The 25392-nt window shown below is 30.9% G+C and overlaps 4 protein-coding genes across 4 annotated transcripts; 1 reads left to right on the top strand and 3 right to left on the bottom strand.

The window, feature by feature from the left end:
- Positions 1-329: 329 nt before the first annotated feature.
- Positions 330-6272, top strand: LOC111001578 (glutathione S-transferase 1-1). Its single transcript, XM_022271514.2, has 5 exons — positions 330-448; positions 3790-3931; positions 4801-5001; positions 5433-5638; positions 5983-6272. Exons 2-5 carry the CDS (start codon positions 3791-3793, stop codon positions 6083-6085), a joined length of 651 nt encoding a protein of 216 aa, XP_022127206.1. The 5' UTR covers positions 330-448; position 3790; the 3' UTR covers positions 6086-6272.
- A 755-nt stretch (positions 6273-7027) lies between these two features.
- Positions 7028-13491, bottom strand: LOC111001574 (ras-related protein Rab-11A). Its single transcript, XM_022271508.2, has 6 exons — positions 13202-13491; positions 12683-12804; positions 10602-10834; positions 10208-10323; positions 9462-9596; positions 7028-8722 (listed from the first exon to the last, which is right to left on the bottom strand). The coding sequence occupies exons 1-5, from the start codon at positions 13239-13241 to the stop codon at positions 9466-9468; spliced, it is 642 nt and encodes a 213-aa protein (XP_022127200.1). The 5' UTR covers positions 13242-13491; the 3' UTR covers positions 7028-8722; positions 9462-9465.
- A 511-nt stretch (positions 13492-14002) lies between these two features.
- Positions 14003-16562, bottom strand: LOC111001575 (50S ribosomal protein L1). Its single transcript, XM_022271509.2, has 8 exons — positions 16408-16562; positions 16287-16330; positions 16081-16211; positions 15802-16015; positions 15567-15734; positions 14991-15224; positions 14487-14584; positions 14003-14190 (listed from the first exon to the last, which is right to left on the bottom strand). The coding sequence occupies exons 1-8, from the start codon at positions 16424-16426 to the stop codon at positions 14058-14060; spliced, it is 1041 nt and encodes a 346-aa protein (XP_022127201.1). The 5' UTR covers positions 16427-16562; the 3' UTR covers positions 14003-14057.
- A 971-nt stretch (positions 16563-17533) lies between these two features.
- LOC111001580 lies at positions 17534-25280 on the bottom strand. Its single transcript, XM_022271515.2, has 11 exons — positions 24218-25280; positions 23932-24061; positions 23405-23570; positions 22998-23178; positions 21909-22026; positions 21408-21528; positions 20486-20605; positions 19577-19715; positions 19218-19367; positions 18946-19063; positions 17534-18629 (listed from the first exon to the last, which is right to left on the bottom strand). Exons 1-11 carry the CDS (start codon positions 25123-25125, stop codon positions 18375-18377), a joined length of 2406 nt encoding a protein of 801 aa, XP_022127207.1. The 5' UTR covers positions 25126-25280; the 3' UTR covers positions 17534-18374.
- Between the last annotated feature and the right edge of the window lie 112 nt (positions 25281-25392).

Below are 25392 nucleotides of genomic sequence, written 5' to 3'. Positions count from 1 at the left end.
ATTTTACGTTATTGAGAAAAAGTATTTTTGAAATACATAAGTTTATCGGGTTCCATATAATACATAAGTTTTAATTGAATCTGAAAATCTTGATTATCTGTAAAGTGTCTTTGCATTAGATTATGATGCATAATGTAACTAATAAAATAATTCACATAAACATAACATTTGGAAATTATACGCCCAATTAGACACACGAAGTTTTTCGTAATTAACATTATTAGAACTTTCTGTTGAGAAGATTTTTGTTCATATATTTTGTTTATATACATTACACAGAAAAAATAACATGTAAAGTCACGGATAGAAGTCAGTATAATTTGTAATGGGAAAAACTCGTGCGGTAAGTATGCGTCACTGGCTGGTATAAATCGACTTCCCTACCACGAACACCGTTTACAAACAGTGAGATTGCTATAGTGTTAACACGTCAACGAAAACATTCAAAGTAAGTTTTTTGTGTAGTGTAGTTTCGTTGTGGGATAGTGTGAGGTGAATTTAGAATATTTATAAATAGTTTTTTAAAACCAAAATCTTATTGAGATACTTTATTTCTTTTAAAGTTGCAAATACATACTTATATGATACTTTATAAATAAATTAAAGGTTTAAAAGTTTTTAGTAGTTCCAATAGACATTATATTTCTTATTTATATCTAAGTTGTTGTCACCCGCGTTGTACAGAAGTATCTTATCTATGTTTCTTTAAATAGCGCGGATATTAAGGAAACTACATATTAATAATACCTAATTGCATAATTTACTTCAAGTGAACGAATCTTATATTTGTGTAACTAACTGTATATTTGAGCACTAACAGAATAATATTAAAAAAAATAAAGGACTTAATTAATTGTTAAATCTAAAAAACCGAAACACGTGATTTATTCCGTTTATTATTTAAGTCGGAACAACAGTATATTTTATACATTTATTATTGGTAAAAACCTCAAAGATTTACTTTATTAAAATATTATTTAATTATTTATCGTGTGATATATGACCAAAAGCATGTTAGGTTTAAATATTAACACGCTATTATTAAGTACAAGGCATTAAACAATTAATTACTTTCCCACGCACTAGTTTTGTCAAGGTAATACGAAAAAACAGTTGTTTGAAATATCCTACTTGTAACGAAACAGCGTTTACAACATATATATATTACCATCAACGCTTAATATCTTGAAGCACGCTGGAGTTTCGTTATTATCATCCCCAGAAAAAGGAGTGCTTGCTCTCATTCTTCTTCCCTAGACAATTCAATATGGGTTCATTTCTATCTCCTGGATAGACGTGCCCAACAGGCCACATCTGATTTAATATCAGATGGGATTGTGGCCAGACGTCTGTCCAGTTCTTTATAAATAATAATTTACTTTAAACCTCCGTGGCATATTTGCAAACGCACGTGGCGTACTACGTTTGATTCTCGGTTGGAATGATTCTTTGACTGAAGACTTACTAGCCGAAAAGAATCACAGCGGAAATAAAAATTTATCTATGCTGTAGGGGATTGCGTGTTTCCTATTGAGGTCGTGTACCCCGACAATAAACAAATTTTAACGTTTTCTTAATACAATTTAACGTACTTTTACCACCCATCGGCCTTGGCTTGCTTGGTGTATTGAAAGCTTCATTAGATGCCTATATCTTAGTCATAAAGAATTGATACTTATTCAGACTGTATTTATGTTTAGAAGCTTCCATATTGCTTTAGATGTCTTAATTTTTTTTCCTCAAAACTAACCAATCATTGATATTGTTGTATGTTGTCCTGTTCAGTATTTTTTCTTTCGTAATTATCTTTTTACAATCATTATCTAATTGTGTTTTACACAAGTCACGTGTCCTTGATCTTCAACAATGATAAGAGTTATCTATACATAAAAACACAATCCTAATTCCTGAAACATTCAAAATATTGTTAATGAAAATGACAGGTATATTTTTCCAATCGATTGAGTTGCCATTGTTAAGTAAGTGTATGAGCCACGTATTATTAAGATATTGGCTATTGTCACGGAATACAATTATTTTATGTATTATAAATTTAGAGTTGTCAGTTATAAACTTCTCGGAATCAGCTAATAGAGCGTTTTTTTTATTATAAAATGACTAAATTGGATTTCTGTTGAAAGAAACTTTTAGTTTGAATTTATAGTTACATTTATTACATTGGCTACTGAATGTAGAACATGCACTGAAAAAAGTAAAAGATATTGAATAAATATGGCTTAGGTAAACAACCTTTTTGTAACCACCATCAAAACTGTTTGACAATTTCAACGATCTGTACCTACCTACTACATACATAGGTACAGTTGTAGATTGGAATTGCATGTTATCTTTAAGTACGTAATTTAGATAGGTATGTTTAAGTTGATAATTATTATCATTATAAAGGTTTGCTGGGAGTCGAGTAAAATCTGTGTCTAAAAATAATCTTTTAATAATAAGATATCACATTACAACAATAAGAGCTGTTGTAACTAGTAATGACCTATTTTAATGTTTTAGCTGTTTTATGATAAATTACGACACGACTTATCTGCTATGCTGTGTCTATCCATATTTTTACCTAGTTTGATTACTCGTACTAGCAGTAGGGCTTACACAATTTGTATCTTTGTTGAATTTGCAAGGGTAATTATAATGCAAAATTATTAAAATACAAAGTGGCTTGTGGAGAAGGAAATCAATTTTCTTAAAAATTTTGTTAGTTCCATTAACTGGTTTTATACTTCCTGTCTACCTGCGATACGATTCAATGACCCGAACTGCAAAATTCAGTTTCTCAGAGTCAGAGCTTCAATTTCGTTTGTTGACCTCAATTTTGAGAATTGTGTTGGAACAAAATTGACTAAAGTTTTTTTATTTATCGATGTAAGTTATCATTTTGCTTTTTAAACTTAAGTGAGGCGTTGAATGTGGTCGTAAGCTTTAAATGATTTAAGCCTAAGCTTATAATAACATTACATATTATGTATATTACGTATGCATTCTAGATTTAAATTTTAGCGATCAAATTCTTATTGCAAGATATCGTTTGTTTGCAAAAAAATCTATCAGTTTTAGGTTCAATCTCATATTAGGTTGAATCGGCAAATAAACATACAAACTTTTTATCCGTTATTAAACGCTTTCGTAAATCAAAAACGACATATAACTTTATTTACAAAATGAATATAAAGTAAATACAAATCTTACTAGTATTACCTCAACTAGTATTTTGTTACAAGTCACTACCTGTGACCTTGATGCGAAACTTTCCCTAGCATTTATCTTAGATGATGGCCTTCGATAAATACAAAGAAACCCTGGGTTGTTCCTCTTAGATATGAATCACTAAAATTTGGTTTTTAGGTATAAGTATAGATTATCGGAGTGTCATATCCATATATTTATGAGACAGGATAAACAATTATCAAAGAGATATACATACATAAGTCAAAGAAATTGTAGTCCCAAAATTGATTCCGTAGTGTTCACATAATAAAATCAATACCTATATAAATATACATAGTTTCATTGTTACATGACCTCGGCCTGTCCCGTCATCGCGTGGTCATATAACAAATTTTTATCTTTATAATAGGTATTAGTACAAATTAGTATAACTACCTATATTTTAAAGTTTTTCAATGTTTCTGTTTTCAACATCAAAATTTAAAAACTTCTATTCTAATATAGCTTAGGTTTGTGTGTATGATTTGTAACTTGATATTTTACTTTTAGGGCTTATAAATTAAATGGGTAATCATTTTACCACGTTCATGAATTTTACAGGATGCCTATGGATTTGTATTACGTACCTGGTTCGGCTCCATGCCGTGCTGTACTATTGACAGCGAGAGCCCTTAACCTCAACCTGAACTTGAAATTGGTTGACCTGCATCATGGAGAACATCTTAAGCCTGAGTTTTTGAAGGTAATTCAAAAGTCACTTCATAAGAGCGATTGTCGGTTAATTGGTTTTACTGTAGATCACGCAACAATTTTTTCATGTGTTGCTATAGAAATTAAAATACATATTGCAGACATGCATTGTTGAATAAAATAATCTAGGAATTGTCATTATTACACACGTTTTTATATGTGTAGTTTCTTGTAGATAAGCACGCGTATTTAACCAATATTGACCGTAGAGCACACATATCTACGGTACATTACACAGTACATATACATTACGATGTATACATTAAAAATTAAAGTTGTTTTTTCTATAAACACCCTATATTTTGTTATGTACAATAATACGTTTGATTAATTATTCAATAATAATAATTCCAATTCATTCCAAAATATGTTTGTGATAAAAATATATTAACAGCGATTTTAATAAGTTATAAGTATAATAAACTATGTGCCACGCTATTGGTAAAACCGGTCAGAAGTGAACAAGCATTCCGTCCTCGTTTGCTCGTACTTGTTTTAATCGAACTTTCAAACGGAATGCGTCCACGTTGAGTAGGATTACGCACATTGAAGATCGAATTGAATCTTAAACAAGAGATTTTAATCACTATCCTATGAAATTGGTCTTATATTCTTTATAGATTAAATGTTATCACGATATAAAATTTCAGCGGCATAAATAAATACATTTTACTACACAATATTATTAGTTCTAGTCATAGAAAAAAAATTCATAACATTTATTCAAATATATATAATATTATATATTATATACATATTTAGATACAAATACACAATTTATTTTTATCGAGGCTTAATTGCCGGTCCATTATAGAAGGGCAACAGATTTCAGTCAGTTAAAACATTTCTTCTTTTTTTAAGATCAACCCACAACACACAGTGCCGACTCTAGTAGATGACGACCTTATTATCTACGAGTCCCGAGCTATCATGACTTACTTAGTGAACAAGTACGGCAAGGGCAGTACCCTCTACCCTGAAGACCCTAAAGCTCGGGCCCTGGTTGACATGCGTCTGAACTATGATCTTGGAACTCTGTACAACAGATTTGCCGATTACTTCGTAAGTACCTTACCATGTATGGACGTTAAGTCTGTCATAGTCGTAAAAATATTGTTTTTCTTCGTGAATTAATATAATGACCAGTGCCGGATTAGCCACGTAGGTTGCGTAGCAAATGCTACGGGCCCCACGGATTTAGTTGCCCCACGCTCCAACGTACCTACTCGTAATTAAAAAAATATGTAATGAATTTCAATTAAATCATGAAGTGTCAAATTAACATGTTTTTTAGAAAGTCGCCCTTGAAAGTAATTTATTCGTGAATATATTAAAACGAAATATTTTAATTATGCAAAGACTTCTACGGTCTAAACAAAAAAATAATATATGTATTGTAGAACTGAATGACAAAATTGAAAATGTTCGTGTTGCTTGGAAATGACTTATTAGTGATATAGCATTTTGTTAAACACAGATAAATATTTTTTTAGTACCCACACTTATTCTACGGCGCACCAGCCGACAAGGACAAGCTAGCAAAAGTAGAGGATGCCCTGAAATTGTTGGATACTTTCCTTGAAGGACAGAAATATGTAGCCGGGCCCAATCTAACTCTGGCTGACTTGAGTATTATCGCTGGGGTCTCCAGCTTTGAGGCATCTGACATCGACTTCAAGAAATACGCTAACGTTAAAAGGTAACTTTAAATGAGCATAATCATTGTATTTATAAAGAATTAGATGAGTTTTAAATTTGTTTATGTCTACCTCTTCTAGAAAATTTACCCTTAAGAAGTTTTTAAGTATTCAAAGTATAATAATGTAGATATTATTTTTAATGAGTGTAAAAAGTTATAAATATGTATATAATATTGAATGAATGTCTTGAGTCAACTTCTAAGAAAAAAGTACATTTGTCGTTTTACCTCGGAATACTCATATCTCTCCAATTTTAATACATGTTTATTTTTATTTTTTATTGAGTCCAGTTTTTAAATGAAGTTACCCTCTACTCAAGCATTGAAAACTTTTGTCTTTTCAGGTGGTATGAAACAGTCAAGACTACAGCTCCCGGATACCAAGAAGCCAATGAGAAAGGTCTAGATGCATTCAAAGCGCTTGTCGAAAGTATGCTTAAGAAGTAAAAGTCCTATGTAGTTTCCAGTATTTTAGCCTCTTAAATTTGTGGAATTAACAGTCATAATTTAAACACTGGCATTCTGATATGGTCCTTGATTGATATAGTATTTTTTACCTCCATCCTTCAACACGTTTGCTTTAAGAATTTATTATAAGAAGTAGAATAAGGTCACAATAAATTATCTGATGTTACAAACCTCTTTTTATTAATAGATGCTTTCTAATGATTGTTTGTGTAAGTCTGAACTTCGAAATTATAATATGGCTGCGTCGCCGTCATGGTAGCATTTAGTCTTGCTTTATCTTATAGATTTGCGCCTGAATCCAATAATTAATGCACAATATGAGATCAGACCGTGACAGTCGATCGATCTATCTGCATCCCAATAACCAAACCCATCTTCATAAATACAATCCATTTTTGGCGACGGATAGAATGCAATTTGCAATTTTGTCTTTCCATTTTACCGATATAAACCAAATTAAGTTAATAAACCCGTACAAAAAATATAATGTCAATGTTCTAAACATATCAAATAGCTTTTTAATATTTTTTCAAACTGGTTTAAGTTAAAATCTTAGGATATTGGCACAGTTGAACTGTCACTTACATACAAAGGTCTATCCACATACACCGATCCGTCCTAACATGGATAGCTAGTATCGACAGATGGGTATTACAATCCGTCGATTGGTTATTGGCACTTTATTTATCAATATTTCGATTAAGATGTCTATCTTAGATGGTCAAAAATGGATTGAGATAGGTTATTGGGTTTGGGCGTAAATCATTTGGGGTTAGTTATTTTATCAATATAAAGATCAATAGCAGAACCAACTGAGACTCTTTCTGTAGAAATATTATAGATAAAAAATACTTGGGTAGACATAATAAAATAGGAATTAGGAGTTCGTAAAATCATGAGAGGGTAATTAAAAAAAAACAAGACATTTACATTATTTATTATAATTGTCTTTAATAAAGTAATTACAGATAGGCACTAAAAATAACCATGCATATGTAGATATTTTAATACATCTTCAAAGCTTGTGCCGTTGTAACAGACCAATATGGCAACACCATAACGCTGAGTATTGAGATGGCAACACAACGACACTATTGCAACACCCTGAAATATGGCATAGGAATAATACTTTCAATTCTGAAAAAAGTATGTGAAATAAATTGTAGACGAATGGGATCGAAACTTTATTATAAAGCTGCTAACATTTAATATAAAAAAAACTTCCTTACAGCTGTGTTATATTTAAAAATGAAATTTTATTAATTTAAAATTTATTTGGCAAATTGAAAGTAACATTCCATTCATAACATAAAATGTAAAGTGCTGTCAACAATGAAAAAAAAAGCCAATAAATAAGTCTTACTGACCACAAAAGGCACATATCAATAACTAAATGATCATTAAAAAAGCTAACATTTCTCTTAGTACAATACTACTAGCTAATCGGTTTTGTGTATATTATAGACCATATAAAATCATGAAAATAATCAATCCTATACATTTCCGTCGTTAGGGCTTTCATAGCTTTTGTTGACTTTATAAATAAAACAAAGGTCTTTTGCAATCGCGGTTTATTATACACATCCCGATTACATAACTTTTAACTATTAACTTAACATTATAATTTACACATAACCGTGGCGAACAATCAGATTATGAAGCTATTGTGTGCTATTTATATCAGCCCAAATTATTGCTCAGTATCTCCGTACGAACGAATACTCGATGTTACATAGATTTATTAACTAAATAAATACAATATCAATTATCTACTACACCGTTTTTAGGAGTTTGTGATAACCCTAATAAATTAGGGTTACCATGCAAAAGATAACCGATTTTATTAGAATAACGGCAATAAACTCACCAGAAATAAAAGAAACTTAAATTTGACAACCGCTTAGGTTGTTAAAGCGACAATGAAATACCGAAGTGCATTGCGTTTACACACTTTTCACATTTTTCAGTGAAACTAGAACCTCGTCAAGACGCCATTCTATTCTCTGTCAAGTTCTTGAAGACTTTTGTATTGATATTTTTTTTTTAGTATTTCATTTCAATTTACTATTATAGAGAAATCCCATTAAATTCCAAATGAGAAGGGACAAAATATTTTTGACGTCTTGGCTAGGCAATTACCATTTGAAATGTTAAAGTTTCACCTGGTAATTTTTTTAGGTTGAATTTTTCGACACTAAATTACAGAAAGCTATCTACATGAGCTCGCACTGGGTTGCCAGCTTAACGCATCTAGTCAAGTGCCTTTTTATAGAAAAACGCCAAGATATATATGAAGATCACTCAATTGCCACAAGATAAAATATATAAAAATAATAAAAAATAAAAACAAACACATAATTTGTGTCTAAGTTTCTAGCTAGAAGTAATTTGAAGCCAATAACATAGTTAATAAACCTTACATTGGTTACACGGAACCTTCTTTAAGTTGTTATAATGGTAATACATTTGTGGCAAAAAAGAGGATATTGGAATTATTTCAGCAACTCACTAATAATAAGGAACTTGTCTAGAGCTTTGTGGGTGTACCATGTCTGGCAACTTATTTCGGGAATGATCTTGCAAAGTTCCTTTCATTCTTCCACTTGATTGACAGTCCTGAAAACAGAATTAATTTTTATTTAATTTAATTGTATACCAGTATTAAAATAAAAATACTTAATATTTTGATAATAGGCGTTGGTATGGAAATGAAATAATTTATTTACTGTATGTTGGGTATTGGGGCTTGAGTGGTGCTGATAATTGTTTCGAAACTTTTCAAAGAGATTTGACCGTCTGATCGCGACTCTTCCCTATTAGAGTAATGTTTAGAGAACTTTATTTCTAATTAGAAAAATGTATTTATGATATGATAAACTTAATATGCATATACGAGCGAGATACACGTCGGCATTAACCGTCACAATTTTAGTCTTCTATGTTCACTCTAGTAAAAGAGAGCAAACTGATTTATTAAAGTCGTGATCAGCGGTATGACTCCAATATCGTAAACTTAATAAGATATCACTCTTTTTCAAGTACATAGTCTCAAACTTAGGATATGTGAAGACCCGAAGTAAAGACATGTTTTTTTATTAGACAATAATTGTGGACGATGCTAATAGCTATATGTGGGCGAACTTATACTAACGTACTTTAATTTAATAACATAGTGAAATAAAAAAAACATTTTTTAAACCTTAGTTTTTTATTTTGTCTAGTATTTTTACTTTTAATTTTTTTCTTTTTAAAATTAAATAACTGTTCACTGTGGTTAACGTTTAGGTTTAAATGTGCATTTCCTTGGCATACGTATTAATAAAAAATACTGAATATTCAGATTGTATTGCTATACCTGTCTACTGGCAGCACTGTTTGCGCACTGAGTCTGCGGCAGATGGCCGGAGATCAGCCGGTTCTGCATCAGGTCGGATGACGTCACCTTCCGGAGGATCGCGCATCTGTTTCTGCGACACGATCCGGTAGATCTCTGAAACAAGATTGTCTCTCAATAAACAAGTGGTTACTGGTTTTATCGCGAACGTAATTTAACGTTGAAGTTTTATGAAAGACAATACAAATTAAATTAGGAGCCATGGTTTTATCATTTTTAGTATAAAATAAAAATTAAACTCTTCTCTCTTTACTAATTTTTGGATACGGTTTTCATTATGATTGCGAGATACATATGAAATATGCGAAAAACATTTATCATAACCTAGTTCTGTCTAGTAAATGTAAAACCAATCCAACCAAATTTAATAACATAACATTACTTACAGAGCAACATTAAGGAATGTCACATTCTGTCATTCGGCCTAGTAATTCCTATTGACTGATCTAAATCTTTTTCGATTAGTTATATGTTTGTCATAATATACTAATTTCAATCCATATATTTTAAACAATTTGAAAAAAAAAACTAATTAGGTTTTCAATTTGGAGTGTAATATTTTTCAATAAGATACACTTAGTTAAATCTGGAGGCACTGGGCGCTATTGAATTGGTTGTATAACTGAACAAAAGAATTGCCTTATACACTTAACTATAGATATATATATTACTATTTTATAAAATTAAACAAATTCTATTATAATTACCCGTTAGAATGTTTTGGAATGCCGGTTCAACATTTGTAGAATCAAGTGCCGATGTTTCGATAAAACTAAGACCATTTGTTTCTGCAAATGCCTTTGCCTCTTCTGTTGGGATAGATCTGAAATTGCATAATGCATACATTGTTTAACACCACACTTTTAAGAACATTGTTTTAATTTCACATTTACAAACTTCTTGTTTGTCAATCTATTCCAACTGAAATTTCTTCATCATTTTAGATTAAAAAATATGGATTTGTGCAACTTATGTTACAACTTAACAATATGTAAAGCAAAATAGCATAGGGCATCAAAAAAGGTAAGCGGTAGGTTTACCAAATAGATATTTTTAATATTACTCAAAAGATATTGTAGTGTAATAATCATAAAGTATAACCTAAGATGTCTCAGATCACTCTTGTTCCCGACAAGCATGATTAGAATATTCTGGTCCGCATGATCCCTTAACTCACGCAGCCACCGTTCAACATTTTCATAAGACAAGTGTTTTGCGATGTCATACACAAGTAAAGCGCCCACAGCGCCTCGGTAGTACGCCGACGTGATTGCGCGGTAACGCTCTTGGCCAGCAGTGTCCCATATCTGTGCCTTTATGGTTTTTCCGTCCACCTGAAATTTCATACATATAGCTAAAAATAAAAGAAACAATGCTTTTTTCCAAGTTTTAAAGAAAAATTATATTTCTTTTGTATTGAAACTATAATTATTTAAAGAGTTCATACAAATAAAATAAAAGTTGGACTATAATAAACATATTTGGATAAACACTTTTCAGGTGAACAAATAAGTATGCATTAATAGATTATTGTTTTAGAATTTTAAATGTAATTGATATGAAGTTAAAGATTTTATTAATTTTGTGATATCTACATATAAAGCATAACCTTGTCTAAAGCATAACTTTAGATGTCTATTAAATAATGATGTGATACTATCAAATTGCCTAAATGTACATATTTTTTGTTTGAATTTCACAAAATCCATGATGGTTATAACCACTACTGAAGATATTCTGGATGTCTTTAAAAATCGCGATATTTTCAATCTATTCCTATCAATCCGCAGACGTCAGTGCGTGAGGTTAAGTGAATATAATTAGAAGGTCACTGACACTTCCTCTTATCATACTTTCATTTTTAAATAAAAGAGGATGTTGGCTCCTTGTATGGAATTGAACATAACTGTAGTAGATAGGTAGATTAGGTAGAATATAAAACTAACTAAAAAAACACATCAAATGTAAATAAGATTGACACAATTGTAAAAAAAATGTGTTTATAAATATTTATATCCAATAAATTGTTTCTTTTTGGCATTACTAGTGAATGACATCATATCAAACAAGTTTACTTTGCAAATCTTTGTGATTCAATCTTCCCACATAGTCATAAAAACTTCCACATCATTAACATGTATTGAATGTTTAGCAGTGTTTCAAGAAAATGAATTACTTCCCAACAATTTAGAAATTCGATGGGTAAATTCATTGTGGCTTTTGTAGAATGTGATTACTATAAAAAACCTCATTTAATAGATTTTCTTATTATTATTAATATCAATGGGTCATAGGAATGGGATAATGATTAATAAGGTGGAAAAAAAATTATAAGTAAAATTTGAGAGGTTTCTGAAAGTTATTTTAAAGTGATCAAAAGTTTTATACATAATATTTATTATTATAGTAAAAAATATTGGTAAAGGAATGAATGCCATTACGTGACAATACATTTTATTTCAAGACAAAAGAAGTAAATTAAAACCAATATGAAATACAAAAATCAAGTATTAAGACAATAAGTTCATTGTACATACACTTAGCAAATACCATCAGCATGATGTAAGAAATATATAGCTTTTTAATATTTTATTTTATTTGCACTGTTTGAAGGTTTATATAATTATGTAGTATCATCACAACAATAATTGTATAAACAATTGTTCTATGGAGTCCATAACAGCCAGCACAATGACTTTTAATTATAACATTCAATTAAGTGTTTAACACCTCAAAAAACAACAATTTTTTTATAGACTTTTATAGGTAAATGTCATGTTTCTTACTATTATGTTTAGATGCTTCAACAAAAAAGAAACTAAAGTCCTACATTTCACTTTCACTATGAAATACACATAACCAGAAAAAAAAATTGAACTATATAGAAAACAAATTACAAAGACAGCTTTATAAAATACTAAAAGCTATTTATGTATTATTCTGTTATCAAACTCTTTTGGCAAAAGGCCAAACAGGCTATTTACTTTTATGAGACCATGACCTGTGATAAAAAAACCAGATGTATTAATATTTATTACCGTTACATTGTGTGCATTACAAAATATTTGACTAAAAATTAAATGATTGTTTGTATATTTTTAAAAGATATCGATTTTATTTTTAAGTATCAATTACTAAACTTGACACCTGTATAATCAATGTACAAAAAACATGAGGCTTACCTCTATACTCCTTGTTGCAAACTCCACTCCAATTGTTGATTTTGACTCTAAGTTAAATTCATTTCTAGTGAACCGTGAAAGAAGACTGCTTTTCCCCACCCCTGAGTCACCTATCAACACCACTGAAACAAAGAAAATACATTAAAAAATGTCATAGTTAAGTCAAGGCTCAGTATGACGAAATTTTAGGGTCGATATCACAGGTTTTTGATTATATCACGGATGAGTAGCAAGGTGACTCATAAGAAAACTTATATCGATTTGCCATACAATCAGCTGATGGACAAGACAAGATATAGGTACAAAATACCGAGGCTAGAAAAATTACAATTACTGACTGAAATTTTAGTTTAAAATTACCAAATAAATATTTCATAGCATTTCGGTACCGTTATTAATTATTATACGTCATTACAAGACTAACAAAGCACATAACAAAGTAGTTCAAGAGACATTTTTATTTCATATCCAGTGTTTATTCATAATATTACACCTGCGATGAAACTAACTTTATCTCACCTTTAAATAAATAATCATATTCGTCCTCTCTTGTACCCATTTTATATAGTAGTTCTTCTTTCGACGTCAAGATCGGTCAACTAATAACGTAAAGATTGTAGTAACGTAAACAAAAATAGTTGTACACAAAAATATCACAGACTTTTAATCCACTGCACAGTTTTACTAATATCACTTTCGACAACGGATCAGTTGAATAAAAACAGCTTTAACTATTAAAATAAAAATTTATTTTGTCTCAGAGACAAAATGGCGGATTATTTTACGCCCCTATTGACGCCTTAAAATTTAACGTTGGACGTCAAACTTGTTGTTTTTGACGTTGACAAATACGTTTTCTTTTTCATTCATAGATCTAAGGTAAAAGTGGTAAACATCCTACACGATATATTTAAGAGTTTATTCCCACACATTGTGGCCACTTCTTATTAACATATACTAATTATTCATTTTTTAAGAAATTAATACATAAGACTAGGACGCTCAGCCAAGAAATATATATACACCTATGGCATAAATTGTCTATTACTTTTCAAAACAAGATTTTTTATAGTACAGGGGGCAAACGGGCGGGTGGTTCACCTGATGTTAAGTGATACCGCCGCTCATGGACACTTTGTATTCAGTCATCTCAATTTTTCTATTAATTGACAACGAAATCAAAACAAATATTTGAATTCTGATTATCAAATTATATACATTAAAAATTTGATAATCGGAATTTATCAAATTTTATAAATACTTTTATTCTAAAACTAAATTTCCTTGCTGTTAGAAATCAAGGAAAATAAAAACGATTTATTTCGTATTAACAAACATTATGTATTAAGCTAATTTCTAATTAAAATAATCTAATTTATGCTGTAGCAGCGGCAACATTGTCTTCATCATCACTGTCTTCTTGGACTTCTTTAGATAATGTACGATCAACATATACAAATGGATCTATTTTAAGTTTTTCTGACGATGGTGGGCTCAGTATAATACACCTGAAATACGAATTATGTTTTACTTACAATCGTGTTTCAATGCATCATTTGAGTAAAATAAATAGTGTTAACAACTAGTCAACCACTGACCCTGATCTTCATGAGCTCTGGTGTATCATTAAGGCTATAATATTATCTCTTGATAGTATAAATAGTTCATAATATGAACTTTCACATAATATGTTTATCATTTAGTATAATTAACCTTAGGCTTAAAAAAACACACTTACATAAAATTAAACGTGTTTTTTTAAAGAAACAATAACAATTGTATAAGTGTACCCAATAGTCAATACCTTGTTATAAAAAGTCCATCTCTCTTTGGCCTTACAGTTTGAATATCTTTCAGTAATCTGTCAATATTTTCTGCAATACTGCTTGGGCTCATGTTTAACTGTGAAAGATATATAGACTATTAGATATATATTTTGTACAACTTGCCTGTTGGTCCTTAGCAAACAACACCAGTTCACCATTGCATTACATATGTCTTCAAAAATTACATAAATAATAATAACATAGGAATTCTTTAAGCTGCAGCAAAATTCTGTGCCCTTATGCTTATTTAATAATCATTAAAAGGCCACAGATGTTAAAGTTCAATACTTATAAAGCAAACAATACTTTCCAACAGTTATGACCGGCTATCAATGATTTTTTTTTTTGGGTATATTAAAAATGATTAACTCTTATATGGTTGTCTTATTTTTTCCACACAAATTTAACTGAACTTAGTTTGTTATCCCTGTCACAAACTGTTTCTTTTTTAAATCATTTGAGGCACAGCATTCTAAACTAACCCTTCCAATAGGAACCTCAACAGAACCAAAGTTTTGTTGATTTTCATCCTTGACAACTCTGTACTGGATACCAGCAGCAAATTTTTTTACTAAATCACAAATATTGGTGTCCAAAGTACCAGCTTTGATATTAGGGAAGCGTCTCTTCATCAGTCCTCGGATTGGTACTAAATCTGTAATGATGTTTGGGTGAGCTATTATATAGTCATAATCACCGAGTTTGACTGTGCCTTCCTGTGAAAGAAATAAAAGATTTGTTCAGTGTCTCTTGTATAGGAAACATTTTATTTAGAATTTTGCCATTAAAGGACCGTAATTAATTAAGTATTGAGTTTTAGCACTAAAAGATCCTTTTTTGGAACATTGCAGCTTTAATTAAAAAATCTACATCAATATTATTTATGTACAAAACTTAAATATGGAAGTATTTATTACTTTTGGAAGTTAACAGTGCTGATTTAAATATTTCAAAAAGCAATGTTAAATCTTTGTGGTAGTAATAAAAATGAATATACATAATAATAATAAATTAATACAACATAACCACAGGAAAAATCAATTAATCATCCTTATTACCTGAATTTTTTTAACAAGCTCTGTGCTTCCTGCCATAGTTGCTCCAGCCTCTGCCACCTGCTTAATCAATTCAGGACCCTTGCAGAAAGCTAAAATTGTGCGCTCTTCATCTTGAGGAAAATAGTGTGGAAGCAATGTCAGTCGAGAGAAGTTGTCAATATAACGGTTCTGTAATTATAACATTTATTGTTGGTAAGGGCAGTTTTACCTTGTGGATGTATCAATCAAATCATACCTTCTTAACACCTTCCATGTTAAGTTCAACCTTAGCATATACAAAAGCCTCAGGTTCATTATACATAGATGGATGATGTGTTTCTTGATGTGCCCTGACAGCTTCCTCAACTGTATATACAGGCCAGCGATAATACCTAAGCGGGTACACATTATCCAGTGATACACTCTTGTGAGAGTCATCAAGATGTTTATTTATGATTGTCTTTGCTAACCTAAAATTATAAAGTTATGATATACAACAAGAATTAATAGTACAATTATTTTGGTAAAAACGTACTTGTCTTTCCCCCTTTGGTTGTGTGGAATAAATCCAACTTTAGTGATCTCCACTTTGACTTTCTTTGCACGAGCTTTAGCCCTTGTACCTTTTCGAGCTGCATAATAGACAGTTGCTGTATGTAGAGACCGCTGTACATGAAACAATATCAGATTAATAAAATCTTTAATTCGAGATTTATTAAAAAATATTGTTTTTATACTTACCGTTGCAGTACAATTATATAGAGACAAACTGTTGAATAGGGAGCCTGAAAATAACATAATTAAATAATGAATCAGATGTTTTTAAATATTTACAATGTATTACAACTAGAAAATAACCTACGAAATAGTGTCCCAGACATGATTTATATAAGATATTTAAGAGCCTAGCTAGCCTGCGAATTCACTTTAATTATAGTTACTTTGATATTGTATACTTGATTTGCATATATATATATATATATATATACTTTTAAAATTTGTTTAATTTATCGTATTAATAATGTTATTGAGAGTTAAAATTTAAATGTATCCCCTATGTAGATAAATATAGCATATAAAAAAACCATAGACTAAGCCAGGACAAGTAGTGAATTCTAAATGGAGTACAGACTCTAGATACATAGATAGAGATATACCACAGATCACTTGAAAAAAAAGAGTTCCTACTTCCTAATGAAGTTTAATTTACCACAGGGTAAATTCAGACCTTAAGTCTGAACAAACATTATCTTATTTTTACGCTTTACAAATTAGAAAATAAAAAATCACCATATTCCTTTAATTTAATTAATTTGCCAGTTTAGCATAGTTTTTATATTCTACGTCGTATTATAATAAACTGTCATAGGTTTATGGCATAAGCTTATTATTGGTCAAACTCACAGCTAAAAGAAAAAAATTACAATCAGCCGCTGAGCAGGGGGCTGCATTGACTAATCTAATTACAGACAATCTTTGTTCGATTATGTCTCTTAAATTACACAATATGAAAAAAAACAATTATTTCAAGAATGGGCAATGCCAATAAACAGTTATTATTAGTAAAATCGCTATAATATGTTTGCAACAAATGTAGGGAAAAAAATGAATGGAGACTTACTGTATTAAATTATGAATTTTTCTTAATTATGGGTTTTTTACGATCACTTGTCATCATTTACATGCTCATATACATCATTTTATATTTAGGTCTAGTTGGAACACTAATTTATATACGTGGTGTTTTGCTCGATCGCAATAAGTACGAATTTGTAATTTTCTCCCTAATAAAAGTAGCTTAAATTATGTAATTTCGATGTAGATTTAATTTAAATTTATAAATATTCACATTATTTCTAAGTAATCAAAAACTAAAGAAATATAAAGTATATATTTTATATTTTTATTCTTAAAAGCCAATTTTTTCCTTGACAGCTTACCAGAAGACTACACAGCTGATTTGTAAGGAAGATAATAAAAGTTAAAACAATAGTTATAAAATACGTTTATTATAAAAGGCACAGACCTGGACGGAATAGTAAAACTAAGTCTTTTACAACATAACCTGGAATGTCTAACTTTTATAGGTACAAGAAAAATTAAACAATTGTAAGAAACATATATACAAAATTAAACAACAAAATGTATATTTTATTGATAAGTATAAATATAGGTGATATAACAAAAATAATATGAAGCATCTTAAATTATCATTATTATTTAACATTAAGACAGTATATGAGATTCATATTTACTATACTGAGGTAAACTTTCAGTCAGGACATTATTTATAAAATAAGTACAGATCTACAAACAAATTGGTTTTTCATATAAGTATAATATATATTAAATAAAAGAAATTTAAAAAGCTGCCTTATTTAGCAAGAATATTAGATTGACCTTATATAGCATTTATTACATACTCTCAATACTATGTAGTACATATACTACACATACATGTCATACTAGTTTGAACACATTTAAAAGCAGTCTGAAAATACATACCTACTATAGATGCCTTATTTAAGAATATGGCAAAGTAAAAAATAATATTATAAATATAGAAAAATATGTTTAAGCATAATCTATGATAACTCAATGCTTTTTCAGTATTAAACTATTGGCAGCATATCAGTATGACTTATTAAATCATCTAGTTTTGATCTATTTAATTACATTCCATGAGGATACCATAGCCATAGAAAATAAACTATTAATTAAATGATCTTGTAGAAATACCATACTAGGTATGTGGTACACATACGTCTGTAATGTATTTATTACCCCTAAATATTATTAAGTCCATTCTGTATGTCAAATTCTTTATGCTTATCTTACCTTAATAAGTAAAAACAATACACTTAGTACAATAATAAAACTACTTTGAGCTGCACTTGCCCCGGCCAGTCTACACTTAAACATATCTATGCGAGTCAATTTATCCTGAATTATATTTTGAAACTCTGCTTCAACAATCTGACCATCATAGTATGTGATTAAATCTTCAAATGGATACTCATATCCTTGTAGGCACTCGCATTTGTAGCCACCAGCTTCAAAACCACGACCTTGGATGGGTACACACTAAAAAAACCAAGAAAATAATTCTGAAATGGGGTAATTCATAGAAAAAATGTTTTAAAATGAAGTCACAGATATCTCTATAGTTAGTAATTAGATAGTCTAGATCTCATCAGCTAATTGTGTAATTTAGGTGTTGATTGAGTTTGTTTATTGGTGACATGTTTATTGTTTGCAATGAAAGCTAGTGTTTTGAAAAATGTAATGTTATTTATCTTTTACACTGTAAAGTTTTTTTGAACATTTCTTATATTTAAAGAAAAACATCTTCATGTTCTCATCATTCTTATATTATTACGCATAATGAAAAAGAACTTACATATGAAGACGATCTGTCACATTTGTCTGTACCCTTAAATGCATTGGGAGTATACGATTTATCCGGACACTGGTTGATATCTAACGACATCAGAGGCATCGTCACCGCAACCACACCCCTAAAATAAAATATTGTTAAGACACGACTAGAAGGACTAAAAATAAGAAAAATCTCTTATCTAATAGTGTTTTTTAGAGTTTGAAAATGTGGTCTTAGCCCACTCACAGTCAGACATTAAATATTAAATTAAAATTTAAGTCAAAATTACGTACTTGAACTCCAGTTTAACTTTAACACTATCCCAGCCGAAGAATGGCGCTCCATATGTAATGACCCACTGTTTTAGAGGTCCAGTACAATCATAATACGGCTGAGTCCAATGGCCGTGTTTTAAGTTCGCAGCTCTGTAGAACGTGGGGTATCTGCGAAAATTAAAATTATGTATATATTCTTGTATACTTTTATTAACTGACTTCAAAAAGGAGTTTATGAGAGTGACCTACGTATGTGTAAACTTCCAAAACATTTTTATTTAATTTAAGATTTTGATGTGTACATACCATTTTAATTTTTTGCTCAACTATATTACTCTATACTTGAATAAGGAAATGTCGAATTCAGTTGAAATTACCTTTCATATTGCTTCAAGTAGTGGCCGTCCCTATCATCACGAATTTTCATTTTAAGGAAAAACTTCTCAAGACCATCGAAATTGGTGGACCAGCTTTGCTTAAGAAACTGGAACCAATGCTTGTTTGTGTAGACTTCCTCTGAAAATTTTGTGTATTACATTAGATAAATGTAATCATTTTTAAATAGACAACTCTATCAAATTACATATTTTTGACGTACTGGAGCCAGTTAGAGCTGTCTCGTTTCTGAATTTTCTAGAAAAACCGCGAACTCCAATCAATATAAGTAAGGCAAGGAAATGTCTTACTACCCTAAGCTTCTTCGCCACAATACACACTTAACAAAATATTAGTGTCTTTTTCGAAACATACATTTATGAATAATATTATTTAATTCTTTAAACATAGTAATATATAAACAGTAAATCACAAATTTAGATCTAGCTGTTATTTATTTGAATCCTCCCTCTCCTTTGTGGTTACTTAAACGCAACTTATTTTGATCTCTGGATAATTTGAAGTTTAACTCTGGCCCCTTAATGAGATTCGACTCAAACTCAGTACACATATGAATGTCAAAAAAGATGTGGAATTAATTTTAAATTAATTTACATTTACTACCAGTTCATAAGTCAAGGACGTAGAGCGGGCAAGAAACTCTCCACCACTCTTTAAACGCTAAGTTTTGAGTCATACAAATTATTTGAACTGGAGCAAATTAATCTCAAGGATCATTTAAGTATTCGTCGAATTTGTAAAATGCTTTAATGATGATGAAATACTCTAATTTCGCTTGGGAGTTTGTTGTAAAAACAATTACAATTTCCATATAAGGAGTGGTTAATCGTCGTATGCTCAAATTAGTGCTGGGATACAATAGCAAAGTCCTATGTTTTTCAAACACTTACCAGTCTTATTAAGCCGAGCGAGATCTTCAACTTTGTACTTGCGCGTATTTAATTCAGTCTTGTATGCGAATGGTGCGAACAGCGTGCGATTTGTGAATTTGTTCCGATCCCAATATGTCCCTTGAATTATATATTAGGTATATTAATGATATGCAATAAATAATAATTATATACTTTTAATCAAATTACTTAATTAAATCCCTGAGGCTGTACCGGTTATTGGGTAGAAACTCGAAATTGTCCATCGACAACAAACTCCTTATCTACAATTCTGTTATAAAACCTGTGTGGACCTACGGAATACAATTGTGGGGAGCAACATGCGACTCTAACAAAACTAAAATTCAAAGAACGCACAATTACATCCTTAAACAAATAAGCCGAGTTGCTTATTTGTTTAAGTATGTAATTTTGTGTTACCTTGGTTCATTAAAAATGCTGAAGTACATGAACACCTGGGCATACCTACAGTTAAAGCGGAAATAAAATTGTACGCCCAGAAGTACAAGACTAGGCTGGAATATCATCCTAACCACCTAGCTGTTTAACTCACCCTACCCGAGTGTATAAGCCGTCTCATAAGACGAAGAACCCTGGAGCTCGGCAACATTGTCTGAGCTAATATTATTATGGTAGATATTCCTATTGAGGAATGTCTCCACCCGTTAGTCCTCCTACAACTTATCTGCTCATAGTCAGAAGACTGATTGCACGATTCGCTCTTGGAAAAAAAAAAAATAATTAAATCCCTAGTGGAAGGTAGGTACTTCTAAAATATGTTTCATATGAATAGTAGTCAATCTTAAAGGCCAGCAACTCTCCCAGTGACATGGGTGTCCATGGGATGTGGCAGCCTTCTTTTATGATTCCTCTGTAGGCTCATTTGTTACTTATATAAAAAAAACACAGTAGATAAACGAACCTGCAGACCAAATCTTCGAGTCGCCCAATACAACAGCTAGAGTCTCTCCAATCATTTGATCTTCGGTCAAAGGCTTATCAGCAACTCGAGTACCGCTGAAGACTTCGTTAGGGTCTGATATCTATAATTATTATATTAGTATCACATTAGAGAAGTAGAGAAAAACATTATTGCAGGGAAGAGCTTTATAAACGATTTCGGTGCATGTAGTATGTAATGCAGCAATAATTACTTGCCATTTTAAATTGTAGTCTAAAATTTTGATAAATATAAGGTACTATTAGCCAGACTTACTCCAAAATTTTCATAGACTGCAAGTATTTGATAGAAGTTCTCTTTTAATTAATGGCCTCCAATTAATTAATACAAAACTAATACAAGGTATAAATCTAAATAAAGTAAATTATTTTTATGTAAAATTCTGGTCCGTGACAAGAATTTGGCAAGGAAGCAAAGTAATGTGTAATAATGGCAAGATTTTTAAAGATCAACAAGGTATACCTGCAAGAAAGCACTGATGAAGTTTGCAAGTCTCACTGCCATTTTTGCTTGGTTTTCAAATTGCTCTTCCGCACCATATGCTATGTCTCCATTGAGGAATAAATCAGATGGATTGTATCTGTAGAAATAAGGGTATTCATAACTTTACAAAATATTTAAATATGTGAAATTTAATTTGATTGTAATTCTGTATATTCTGTGCGGAAAGACTAGCAACCTCAATTTTATATAAACAAAACATTTGTATCCCACAAATGTGGCAAAAGATTATTTTGTTAATTGGCATTAATTATCGTAAATTGCAAGTAACTGTTATTTATAGTAACATTCATCTTGATGAGTGAGGCTAAATGTTGGCAATCTTTAAAATAAAATAATCAATGCCTGAGTGTCTAGAAATGCCCTATGTCTTGCTATAATTCTAAAAAATATTTTACCAGCTGCAACACATATGTTTTTACAATAATGTCATTTTCTTATTCTACCAGTCATGGACTCTATATGGGGATACCATTATAGTAGCTTGTCTATCGTCCGAACTCAATAAGTAATCCACAATCTCAGATTGTTTTCAATCAGATCACAGACAGTAAATCGATCTCCTATCTGCATCCCAATAACCAAACCCTACGAAGACAATCCATTTTTGGCGACACCAAATGAAGTAAATAAAACCATATAAATAATATTAAAATATTCATGTCTATGATTACAACATATCAAAGAGCTTTTTAATTATTTTAAAAACTGGTGTAAGTTAAAATCTTAAGATAGGATATTGGGACAGTTGAACTGCAATTGTCATACAAAGGTCTATCCACATACATCGATCCGTCTTAACATGGATAGCTTGTATTGACAGATGGCTATTACAATGTTGATTGGTTATTGGGACACTTTTATCAATATTTGGATTAAGATCAATTTCAGATGGTAAAAAATGCATTCAGATAGGTTATTGGGTTTGGGCGTATATGAATGCCTACATGGCACAAGACAGTTACTCTTTGCATTTTACAGTTATGTATGTTAATGTTAAAATCTTTAGGCGGTTGAGTTAGAAATTCTGAAACACAGCATAATACTTACTTGGAACAATTGTGCGGCTGCACACCCCTAATATAATTCAATGCTTCATATACATTCATTCTCTCTGTATGCAAAGCAGCAGGTCCACTGGTAGCATTAACATATTCATAATAACGGTCCGCATACAATGCTCTTAGAAATGGATGAGCTTTTTTCCACTCTACGGGTAGTCTTTGGATCCCTGCGATAATATAATAATAATCCCAATTAAAAGCTAATCTTATTAATAATAAACAGTTTAAATTAAAATGGAATTGTATTATAGTCTATTAAATATATATGTACTGGTAAACTATATGTATATGACTAAGAAATTATTTCTACTCAGACTCTAACAATTAACTTTTCTTTATTTGTATTAAATAATATGCCCAAATAGTAGTGATTTCAAAGATTAATTTACATACATCCAATAGGTAAGCAGTCAAAGTTATTATAGTACTGGTCAGATGTGGCTCGCTCAATGATCTCTCCAAGGTATGGTCTTCTAACAATGCCAGGCAGTCTATAGTTTGGTCTACACCTACACTGGTACCCACCACGACGGAATCCCCAGCCGTGTAATGGTTCACACTGTATGAAGAATGATAAGTTTAATCAGAGAAAAAAAACATGTTTTAATTAAGATAGTAATATTTTATCTATCATGAAAACAATTGTGTGATGACTGTTATAGAGAAAAATATTAATAAAATAAATTTTTGGTTTTGTATCATAGCATAGCCAAGTATGTATATATGTACATTAAGCTATATGCAATATTTATGCATGAAATGGTTAAATGCTAATTATTAATTGATTTTGCTCAGCCATATAAATTGGCTATTGGCTATATGGCACAAAATAACCACTCATGGGCATTGGGCAACACAACAGTTAATTCTATGTGGCTGAAACAAAAACATATTAGTCTTTAACTCAAAATGAATCTTACCTCAGTAGTTTCCTCTTTACATCGAGCCGTTGAAACAAATCTGTTAGGTTTATCATTCCCCTGACTCGGTGGACACTGATTTATATCTATTCTATCATAGTCTAGCTCCATTACCACTGCCGCTGTGTATCTACAAAATCAATGAATGAAATAGTATATTTTAACTTATTACTTCAGTTTTCTTTATTATTTACAAATGGCTGTTAAATGATGTTGGCTGAAATAATAAACAAACAAATGTAACATTAATGTTAGTGAGAGTACCTTATAAATGCAATATACTTACGTAGGATACTCTATATGTCGGAATTGTGTATGGCGCGGGTATATATCAGCTACTGGTGACACAGCAGCTACTAACCATTTATTCAATCTTCCACAGTCAAAATATGGTCTTGTCCAATTCACAGGCCCAGGTACTTCATCATTACCAGGTGGCCCATGGAATGTAAATGTCTCATTTGTGTTGTTAGAATATCTTATCTCAACTTGATATGTTGTTTTGGTATCATGTCTTTTGTCAACTCTGTCAGGCAACCACTTATTATACCATTCATTGATGCGGTAGAAATCAGAAGTATAATCTTTGGATAGACTACCAGAATCAAAAGCACCTAAATCTTCCACATAAAAAGTATTCATTGTTGAAATCTTCTGTAGATGGACAGGGTCATTGAAATCATCAGCTCGGAAAGCTCTTGGTGCAAACCGTGGCATGGTTTTATTGAAGAAGCCTCTATATGAAGACGTGTAAGACATGTTCGGGGAAAAATAAATTGAACTGGCGTTTATATAAGGATTAGAGGATACATCGGCAGCTGATGAAAGAAAATAGTACATCATACCCGGATCGTAGGTGTCGTTAATAGCAGGCCTAATAAACCTTGATTGAAGGATGTAACTCCAGAAAAATGCCCTATTCATAGCCATATTATGTAAATGTAACAAAGCTGTTCGATTTGGAAATACCGGGTTTATGTTTATTTCTTTGACATCAGGATGGTGAGATACTGAGTCTTCGGGTAAAAAAAGATCGTCTAAGTGAGTAATATAACAATTATCCGGGTTAACTTTGTCCATTCTTCCACGAATTTCGTCGAAAGCATCCCAAATTTGCCATTCATACTGGCCGGCCACACCCCATAACAACGCACAAAGGGATATTAACAATAAAAAGGTGTTACACTTTTCCATTTTTCTTGATACTGTCTTCCACAATATCACAATAAAAATCCAATTAATACATCTGTAATATAATGTTATTCATGTTTTACCAAAAAGTAAAACAAAATAAAAACAGAACCACGAGCGAAACGATTGTTTGTCGTTTGAAAATTGAAAATTAAACATTGAAATTGCTTGATACTTGACAATTGACAAAAGAATTCACCTATATTACTATGCAGTACAGCAGTATGCTTATATATATTGGGACTTTTCCTTAAAGTGCTTATTACACTA

Source organism: Pieris rapae, chromosome 17 (assembly GCF_905147795.1).
Source record: "Pieris rapae chromosome 17, ilPieRapa1.1, whole genome shotgun sequence".
Taxonomy (NCBI): Eukaryota; Metazoa; Arthropoda; class Insecta; order Lepidoptera; family Pieridae; genus Pieris; species Pieris rapae.
Note: the sequence above shows the minus strand (reverse complement) of the source record. Positions and strands in the feature narration are given on the sequence as shown.